Source organism: Aspergillus flavus, chromosome 6 (assembly GCF_009017415.1).
Source record: "Aspergillus flavus chromosome 6, complete sequence".
NCBI classification, from domain to species: Eukaryota; Fungi; Ascomycota; class Eurotiomycetes; order Eurotiales; family Aspergillaceae; genus Aspergillus; species Aspergillus flavus.
In genome coordinates, this window is record NC_092410.1 from 708346 (window position 1) to 718305 (window position 9960).

The 9960-nt window shown below is 48.5% G+C and overlaps 4 protein-coding genes across 4 annotated transcripts; 3 read left to right on the plus strand and 1 right to left on the minus strand.

The window, feature by feature from the left end:
• Nucleotides 1-83: 83 nt before the first annotated feature.
• On the plus strand, nucleotides 84-1787 carry F9C07_2285868 (putative geranylgeranyl pyrophosphate synthase; the record flags this gene model as incomplete). The annotated part of the gene is made up of 4 exons (XM_071510789.1): nucleotides 84-143; nucleotides 474-716; nucleotides 850-1419; nucleotides 1497-1787. The coding sequence occupies 4 exons, from the start codon at nucleotides 84-86 to the stop codon at nucleotides 1785-1787; spliced, it is 1164 nt and encodes a 387-aa protein (XP_071367680.1).
• Nucleotides 1788-1842: 55 nt separating this feature from the next.
• Nucleotides 1843-5851, plus strand: F9C07_2223398 (uncharacterized protein). The gene is made up of 3 exons (XM_041286971.2): nucleotides 1843-2734; nucleotides 2791-2866; nucleotides 2915-5851. The coding sequence occupies exons 1-3, from the start codon at nucleotides 2677-2679 to the stop codon at nucleotides 5151-5153; spliced, it is 2373 nt and encodes a 790-aa protein (XP_041149551.2). The 5' UTR covers nucleotides 1843-2676; the 3' UTR covers nucleotides 5154-5851.
• A 183-nt stretch (nucleotides 5852-6034) lies between these two features.
• On the minus strand, nucleotides 6035-6772 carry F9C07_2285870 (putative cytochrome B2; the record flags this gene model as incomplete). The annotated part of the gene is made up of 2 exons (XM_071510790.1): nucleotides 6035-6502; nucleotides 6662-6772. The coding sequence occupies 2 exons, from the start codon at nucleotides 6770-6772 to the stop codon at nucleotides 6161-6163; spliced, it is 453 nt and encodes a 150-aa protein (XP_071367681.1). The 3' UTR covers nucleotides 6035-6160.
• Nucleotides 6773-8329: 1557 nt separating this feature from the next.
• On the plus strand, nucleotides 8330-9650 carry F9C07_8105 (uncharacterized protein; the record flags this gene model as incomplete). Its single annotated transcript, XM_071511727.1, has 3 exons — nucleotides 8330-8764; nucleotides 8821-8955; nucleotides 9015-9650. 3 exons carry the CDS (start codon nucleotides 8330-8332, stop codon nucleotides 9648-9650), a joined length of 1206 nt encoding a protein of 401 aa, XP_071367682.1.
• Nucleotides 9651-9960: the final 310 nt, after the last annotated feature.

Below are 9960 nucleotides of genomic sequence, written 5' to 3' on the forward strand. Positions count from 1 at the left end.
GCAGGAAGACCTCTACTATCCAAGGGTTCTTTTTATAAAAAACAATAATCGACTACTTCCAATCATAGTAGACACTAGCTCCAATGACACAGATGTGTGTGCTTAAGCTAGTTCTGCGTAGCCCCAGTAGGTGGGTTGTGGCTGTAAGGCGTGCACGGAACCCCGCTACGCCCTAAGAGACAGGCTGCACAGCCACCCAGCACCCCGGCATCTCCCTTATGTTTCCACACTCACTCTACGTGCTTCTGAAGGCTATTGGGATTGTGGAACCTTTATCATGCAGCTGTTTGAGAATCTATCTAGTCGTTCCTTGGAGCAGTCGTCGTGGACTACATAGGTAAGAGCTACTACGAGCTTAGTCAGCCTCGCTATACCTATTTGGAAATATGGCGGGGGCGGGTCCCGAACGGGTTCTAGATCTCTGACCCAAACCCGACCTGTTAACAACTCTACTTATGCTTATCAGATATTAGTATCTGCAAGAATTCTGGAGTATCTTCCCTCCACGTTACCCAACCAAAGAAGACTTGAAAGAACCGGAATGTGTGCTGGTCAACGGTGTCTTCCAATGGAAACATGCGCTGGCCAATGGTCACCAAGAAGAGAATTTTTCCGTACCTGTGAAAGTCGCAGTGGCAGCAAATGGCGTCAGGTCGTCTCAGGCCCATGGAGCTGTAGCCGTAGGGACACCACCAGCCAAAATAACTGATTACAAGGTGAGTGGAGCCAATGGCTTAAAACATGAAAACGGCTGCATTAGCAACGATACTCAACATCTGTTGCAACCTTCTGACGATGTAAGCATCAGCTCATTTCCCTCCAATGAAGGAAGTCTAACTCAATGGATAGGCTGTCAAAGCTCCCTACAACTACATTAACACCCTTCCCTCGAAAAATATTAGGGAGACCTTCATCGACGCCCTGAACTCTTGGCTAGAAGTCCCCGCGGCATCTTCAACGTCTATCAAATCTATTATCGGCATGCTCCACCATTCATCTCTCATGCTCGACGACATTGAGGATAATTCAGTTCCGCGTAGAGGAAGTCCTACCACTCATACTTTGTTTGGCGTGGGACAAACAATAAACTCAGCCAACTACACTTTTGTGTGTGCTTTCGAGGAACTCCAGAAGCTTCAGAGCCCAAACGCTATAGGGGTCTTTATCGAGCAGTTGAAGAACCTACACTGTGGACAGGGTCTGGACCTGTATTGGAAATATAACACTCACGTTCCCACCGCTGACGAGTACATGACCATGATTGATCATAAGACAGGCGGTCCCTTTCGATTGTGTGTTCGGCTGATGCAAGGCGAGTCTAGCGGGAAGACCGAGCACATTGATGCGCGCCGATTCGTCACATTACTTGGGCGCTATTTCCAAATCCGCGACGATTACCAGAACCTCACGTCAGCCGAAGTAAGGCTGAATATTTAATAGTGTTGGGAAGCACAGCTAACGTGCAATAGTACACTTCTCAAAAAGGCTTTTGGTAGGACCTGGATGAGGGCAAGAGTTCGTGGCCGCTCATCGACTGTCTCACCGGCTCTGATCCCGAACAGACTATGATAAAGGGTATACTACAGCACAAAGGCGTTGGAGAGATGCCGATGGCTATGAAACGACTGATACTGGGAAAGATGAGAAAGGGAGGAGCCCTCGACTCCACTTTCTTGCTGCTCCAGGACATGCAAGAGGACATACTCAAGGAGCTGGAATTGCTTGAAGCTGAATTCGGGTCTGAGAATCCCATCCTCGAATTAGTTCTAAGGAGGTTGTGTCTGTGAGGAGTTATCAATTTATAGGAGCTGTTCACTTCATACTACAAACCCGGATTTGCACAGTAGAAGGTCGATTGTAGGCAGTTTGTTCAACTTTCCAGAATTACCGCGTGAGCGTCCTCAAAGTCCGCTAGGTCACTCGCAAGTCTTGGTACATGCACCCATTTAACAATTCAGAATCTATCTGTTGATTCGAGCAAGGTGTGGAACTCCAAAGTCCATCCTACATCACCAGCAAAATGGGACGGATATCGTTTCCTTCTAATGGGCGAAGGTCCCAAGAACCGGAATATAGCTCAGCTTACAGCGACGTCGCCTGAACAGATCGCATTTCGCTACGGTGTGCACGCCTGTCCTGGCCACCCTTTCGCTGGGAACGAAATCAAAATTGCATTGTCTCGCATCTTGTTGAAAGACGAGGTGAAGACTAGTCTCCGATCACGTTGCCTTCTACGATGATCATTATCAGCCACACCTCGTCAACACAGAAATGAAATATAGTTTCATGGCATTGTGGTCATTCCGCGAAGGCTGTGACATGATTCATGAGCATATGTTGGAGCATGGCCCCCAGTTGATCGACCTGTGGGTAAATACGAGGTTCGGTTGCTGTGATTGACACCCGCCGAGACCGACGGACCGCGCTTGGCTAGGACATATTTCCGTAAAAAGCTAAGCAGCTCTCGTATTAGTCGCTGATCATCAAGATATCCTCGTATGTTTGGCATTCATGACCCGTATTGGGTGTCTTGGCTTGAACGCAGAGCCTCGTTGTCGCACCCCCACCTCAGGTTGGGCCGGGTGTGCCCTGAAGTTATAACAGATAAGGTACTCCGTAGGACATATACTGATCAGTGTACATCACCAAACTCTGAATAGCATTTTGGCTCATCTCATGGCAGAACTCACAGTGGGCTATGTGTCTGGTATCATTGCCGCCGCGGTATTTTTGGGTAGGTTCAACTGAGCATAGTGAAGGTGTACCACACAAAATACTTAGATGTCTCAGTCCGGCTCTTTGTTCCTACTGTCATATGTTTGGTAGTCATCGGTCACCTCCCAGAGGAGAATACAATTGTCTCATGGTATTGCTTTTCGCTCTAGTTCCAGCGCTGCTATTGACGCATTATTAGGTCTGTCGTCAGCAGGCTGATTCATTCGTCATACTGGCCAACGATACTTAATTCCGACACTGCTGCCAGTACAGGAGTCAGCAGAGCGATAAATGCTTGCAACTGGCTACAATTGGGTGCGCTTGGGCTTGTTGCAATTACTGGAATTGTAACCCCTTTGGGCCTATACGATACTATTGGCCCTGATGATACCCCAACAAATATCCCATTCCGTTATGCCTCTGATACATCGGCGTTTGGAAAGGCCACCCGCTCGAGAGATGGATATAGATCACTTAGGGTCTGTTACGCAGATGAAGACCCCAATACCGATGAGGGATGTCCTGGTGCGCCGCCAAATATCAATGATATTGAAGACCCTGCCGAGGCGTACTCAATCTGGCCGAGTAGTGTTGATTTATTCACGAGTGGAAAGGTACCGTCGACTGTTTCCAGCCTTTTTGACATCCAGTGGCGGTCGTTTCGGTCGACGACCAACGTAGCCTTGGGTGTCAACGGCAGTGCATTCTCTGAAGGATATTACCGGCAAATCTCGCAGTTCATCATGGAGGAGGGAATCATAGCGGTTGAGGGCTTGATCGTTGATACTAAAGCTGGACGTATAGGCTTCCGGAACCATACTGTACCTGTGGATGTTCCTACGGGTGCGAGGTGGACAGAAGATATACTGTTCATCGAACCGGAAGCACGTTGCGTGAACACCAACTTGACCGTGGACTACAGGTACAACCCGTCCAGTGAGACGTATGATAGCTTTGAAGACACACGGGACCCAGTCCTGGTTGACCACGGCGGCTTCAGTAACCTACCCCATGCGGTCTATGAGATAGACACGGCGAATTTCCAAAACAATGTAGCATTGTATGAGCGTGCCTACAGTGCTGCCTGGAGGCACAATATGGCATTGATGCAGTTCTTCAACGTGACGACCAACGGATCAGATGGCCTGGCACCCTTCGCCTATATGAATTCGGAAGTCGGAAAGAAGTTTGATTTACGCAGCATAGGGAGCAGTTATATTGCCCCCGTGACTGTTCAGACGGACAGCCGGTATGCTGGCTTCCTTGAACTCCCGTTTCCTAACCAGTCAACATCATCGTCCCTGAGGGATAGACCTGAGGGTCCTAACCCTGTTAATCTCACTGCACAAGATACCTACGCAATTGCCCAGGAGGCCTGTCACTATCCTTCAATGGAAGATCTGTCAAACCTGTCGTTCGTTGGTGTGTCCTGTGGCACAGTCTTCGCAGCACCTGGGAGGCTTGACGGGGACCCACTCATCCCCGACACAAATAGCACTTGGAGCACTCCAATCTACTCCTGTGCTGCTGCTGCAAAAGCGGCTATACGCAAGGTCACATTTAGATTCAATGGAACGGCGGAGCTGGATAACCTTGAGATCGAAAGAATAGAGCGCTCATCTAAACCTCAGCTCTGGGGTGTCGAGCGATTAGCCAATCACACGATAAGGAACGTACGGCCTCTATGGGGTATCGTATCCCCTGAGGTGGGCACTCGTGACGACATCTCTACTGTCGAAAGAGACCATCTCTGGCTTCCTGGTTACCCAGATACGTCCGTATCGGACCTCTACACCGGACAGGCAAACATGCCTGGCAGCCAGTTCTATATGGACAGGCTGCTATCTCTTTTCGGGGTCAGAAATATGGAGAAGTCCACGTCACGATATACGGGACTCAACGATCTGGCTCTATATAGTCAATGGTTGGAGCTATCCAGCTCATCATCCGGCGTTGAGCACATGCTCAAACTTATGTGGACTGACATGGCGGCCAATACTGTGGTAGGTACGCGAGGGTGGCATTCGCCGAAGAATGGAGAAAGGTTGTCAAAGCGAGATAGCGGCGAGGTAAATGTGCCAGTTACACTATGGTCACAACACATTGAATATCGACTTCCGTACGCCATTCCTGCCTTTATATTACTTGCCCTCTGCATTGCACTGGGAGCATGGAGTATTTGGTTACTTATTTTGAGGCGCGTCGGCCTCAAACAAATGCGAACGTACCTCGCTCGTACCTCCCCGGGTAGGATACTCGGGCATGCGCTACATGAAGATCAAGGGAATATTCTTGCGTCTACGGACGTGTGGCTTCAGCAGATAGGCTTACGAAAGGTCACGCTGCCAGGGCGAAATGAAGACAGCGAAATTCCATTGCTAGATGTTCAGCGGACACTAACCCACGAGGATGGTGGAGGAGATAAGAGCTCTAAGTAGAGGTAGCGTGATGCTTTATCGCCCAGATCTAACCGGAATAATGGGTTAAGATGGATATGACTTTTTCTCTTTTTGTAGCCTTTCTTCTTGGTTTGTATTCGTTTCTGTCCGTGTTTATTCGTCCTCTTTGTATATTTTTTACTTTTACTTTTTTTGTTATTGGCCATATCTGCCTCGACTAAGAGATCATGTAGTCTTGGTACGGGCGACTATCCAAACTAATCAATAATGACAAATTATTTCCTGTATATAGTGATCTTGAACGGAAAGGTTGCAGTTTTACGTGAGATACTATACCTAGCATGATTCTCGGACTCTTTCCCGACCTACAATATTGGTATATTATTGAGAGATTTAGTAGAAAGTCGCCAGTCCCAAATCTAGACCAGCGTTACCTTTATCATCTTCAGAGCAAATACAGGTCAGGAACCCGTTATGAGACAGCGAGGGCTGCATATAAGATGGCTCCACCTTGGACAGTTTCCACTAATTCAGCACTCGTCAAACTTACGTATACATACGTGCAATCCCTTCTATGACATTGGCTCTCGCGGGGTAACGCGGGTTGAAAGGGAGCTGCGATAACTGCAGAGCACTAAGTCGCGAATGCGGGAATGGTAGCGCGCAGACCAATGAGAAAAGCGTTGAAGATTAACGATATAGAAATTTTAACTTCCTACGATTACAGTCGAGGTAGGTGTCTCCGAATTAGTATCGGATGCAAAGGCCGTAGCGCGACCCAGTGACTTTTGGTCCCACTACTACGGAGATAGACTAACCGCATCAGGTATGGCGTTGAAGCAACCACCTGTAGTCCCCTTTTGAGTCTTCCCCAGCTTAGCTTATCTGGTTTATCAAACCTCCTGCCCTACTTATAGTACCCCAGATCCAAGATCCCCCCCCCCCAAATGCTCTCTGTGGCCAGCTGGCTCTTAGAAAACAATTTGAAATGTCGATCTTATGTCTCGAGGCAATCTCCCTGGCTTAGAAGGAAGACATTTACCCTTTCACAAAGTCAAGAGGGAGAGAGGAGGTACCAATCTATAGGTGGGCAAGTTAGTGTGACATGAGAGATAAGAAGAGTCAAGTCCATCAAGTGAAGTCAGGCCAAGCACGGCCATGGTCGTCTCAATCTCGTCTTTCAAGATACGTATGGCCTTACTGGCACCTGCTTCACCGAAGGCTACGCCGTAGAGAAAGGGCCTGCCCAACCCGACAGCCCTGGCACCGAGGGCAATAGCTTTGACAATATCCGCCCCTCGAGTAATACCACCATCCACTGTCGCAAACCTCTGGGCAGTGCTACGCATGGAAACGAGGTTTTCTCCCGCTGAAGGAGCAGAGTCTAGCTACCGGCCTCCATGGTTTGAAAGCCACGGATGAGCGCCATACTCCATGCACAACGTTGCATCTTCCCAGCCCTGTATACCTTTGATGGCAATAGGCAACTCAGTGATTCCCGAAGCCATTTTATATATAGCAGAAGTCCAGTCATGTCCGGATTGCACGGCGCTGTTGTTCTTCAGTACGGTTAACAACAGAAAGGATAGGGACGGCTCCTCACGGTCGTCCCACCGAAGGTTCTCCAGCAAAGCCATCAGCCTCCTCCTCATCATCATCGGGATTTGTACCCTTTGGAGAACGCTTAGACATTCTCACTCGCAAATCACGTTCTATCTTTCCGGCACGAACAGGATCTATGGTCAATGCGAAGCCCTTGCATCCGAGACGGACGGCCTGTTTGACTTCCTGAGTGGTAATGAAAAAGGGCACATTGAATTTGGTTCCTAGAATGGTCAGCAATCGAGCTAGAACGGTACCTTGTAAGCATGATGATAATTGAAGAAATTGCGGAAGATCTGATTGGATACAATTGGAATGAAAAAACAACAGATCAATAGCCCACTACGGGAATATTCATGTAGCCAGGTCTGGGTCTCATGCCTCGACTATGGTGAATAAATCTGCCCCGTCATTCTCATGAGATATACTCCGCTGGATGGGAATTATGGTTATTCGAAATTCTCAACCGTTTATCTAAATTAATAATATTAAATTCTACATTTTTTATATATATTTTTCTTACTAAATTAATTAAACCTTATAAATAAGAATTTTCAAATTTAGCTTTATTAATATAAAGTAATTGTTCGGGTAAGGAAGCGGACCGTATCCGGGTCTACGGTGGCGCGTTATCAACACTTGGAAACCTGTCTCTGTGAGCAGTTCTGCCGGCTGCCATAATACTATTACTCGGTTTATGATAGCGGGAATCGCTTGGAGACCCCACCTCCTCTCCCGGGTCGTAGTTGCTGAGCTCACCTTATGCTCCCATCCATTGTTGGTCTTGTGATTATGAGTAATCCTGCCCTTGGTGGACCTTGAGATCAAAGAAAGCTTTGGAGATGGAGGATTGTGCCTCGATTTCTTCTGTTGTAATGCCATGATCAATCAGAGTAAAGAAGAGAAATGAAGACTTCATTGCCGATGAGGCAACACCCGGACGTATGTAGGATGTTTTTAGGATCACCTTTCTTCTTTGTTCGGCTCTTCCGGTCTTTCTTTCTCCTTGGTCTACATTCTGCACTTGACCTCCTTTGGACAAGTGTTAAGGATCCGAGGTCGACATGAATGCAGCTGGTGGGGCAGCTAAGCGCACAGACGGTGATGAACTGGTCGAACCACAACTATGAGACCCATCGTTACCCATCAGACTAAACCAGAATCAGTAGCAATAGCCGCCAAGACTTTGCCCCGTTGTTCCAACTCAAAATTGTCACTCTCTCCCTTGGTCTTTTGTTATATCGGCCTGGCAGGCTGGCTGGCGGGCAGCAGGCCTTCTTGCATGACCCCCATACTACGGCCTGTGCAAACATGAAAGTCAAGAGTCGGGCAGTATGTCAGACTTGTCGACAAAGGAAATATGGGGTAGGTTCTGTGCCACTGCTAGCAATACTTAGGAGTCATTCTCAAGAGTCAACTTGTACTAACGAAACGAATCCGGTCTTGTGTAGTGCGACGGGAAGCGTCCTGCCTGTACTCAATGTCTTTCCACCAAGAGACGTTGCCCAGGTTATGAGGATGTGACGTTTGTTTCGCCAAACACGACTGGGCCACGACGGCTTGTCTCTTCCAAATCTCCACCCAAAGAACCAGAGACTCTGTCCTCAACCGCAATGGCAATGGTCCATGTCAGGTCGTCCACCAATGGTCTGACACTCAACCTGTCCAATGCTTGGTGGTCTACCGACGAAGATGTCTATGCTTTGGTTACCGAGTATTTCGCTCCCGAGCCTCATGGCCGGTGGCAGGATTTCCGTGTTGACCAGTCGCCGTCAGCAACCGCCAGCCCTTGGTTGGAGGTGCTTCCTTTGCTGCTAGACCGCAGTCGAAGCACCAGTCGAGGCGCTTCTCTGCTCTCTGCTTCACTCAAAACTCTAGGTTATTCAATCGCCTCCAAAGGGGGCAATGGCTCCACGCGCTCGCAGTGGGAGATTTCTCGCGCGGAGTATTATTCCAAGGCTGTGCATTGCTTGAAGCATGATTTGAATGAAGGTACCGGCGTGTGTGACGAGTCCGCTGCGGCGATCATGTGCTTAAGCATGGCAGAGGTATGTGGTGCCGTTTCCTGTAAAATCCTGAGGAACTCTTCATTAAGACCAGCAAGCTGTTGATTCCCACCTCCAGAGACGGCTGGATCGCTCATGTTAGAGGTATTGGTCGAATGATGGAACTCTGCGGCCCTCGGACATTCAATAAACCCATCTCGCACCAGCTATTCCTCGGCTTTCGTCCAATGATCGTATGTCATTATCTCAGCATATATTCACTAATTTCAGGCCACTAACCGCGCGAGTGTAGCTCATAGAGGCGTGCCAGTCCCGTCAAGATACGTTTCTATCAGCTGACGAGTGGCGGGTGATACCTTTTCTCTCGCATGCAGCCTCCCCTCTGCAGATTCTCCTCGGCCATGGCTCGATTCTTCCTTCTTTACTTCAGAAGTCTCAATCGCTCCAGCTCCTTTCCGGCGCAGAGAAAGACTCCATGGCGGGAGATATTCTAACTGCCTTGATAGTAACTCTCCAAGAGCTTGACGCGTGGGAGCAATCCATGCAATCGACGGTTTCTGGTCCCCTTTTCTGGTCAAGCGCAGCATCTGCCACCTCACCGGGAACCGTTCAAACCACAAAGTCCTGCATATGGTTTCCCAGTCTGTCCATGGCAACGGCATTGACTTACCTATGGGCCTTTCGCGCGGTATGTTTCAGTCAAGTAGCACAGGTGCTATCTTTCGATCAAGCTCTCGCTTCTCGTACGGACTGGATCTGGACCTGTCTGGATATCTCGGGAACCCAGAATTGTCGAGAGAAGGCTCTTGCTTTCCACACAATGATCTGCCAAAGCATCCCGTTCTTCATGCAAGACAAGATGAAATTTTACGGTGCTGCCTCCGTTACTCTACCATTAATGGTCACGCAAACTGTCCTGTTCTCGTAGCAGTGGTCCAAAGTCCGCTGCTGATTATGTCCCCAGTCGCCTGCAATGGATTTGATCCCCTAAATAAATATATACTTAGCAGATAATATTCCGTGATGGTCCGGCAAATATGATAAATATGTATGAGGCCCATCATGAAATCTGACATAGTAGGTGAAACTGATAGTACTTTATTCTGGAGCGTTATACAATCACCATCGTCTGTGGATATCTTCTGGGTCTTCTTGGGCTTGGCGGGTTTTATTCCTTTATCGGTACGGTAAATCGACCCCGCCATTTAAATGTCTTCCGATGTGCCGAGTCGTTGATA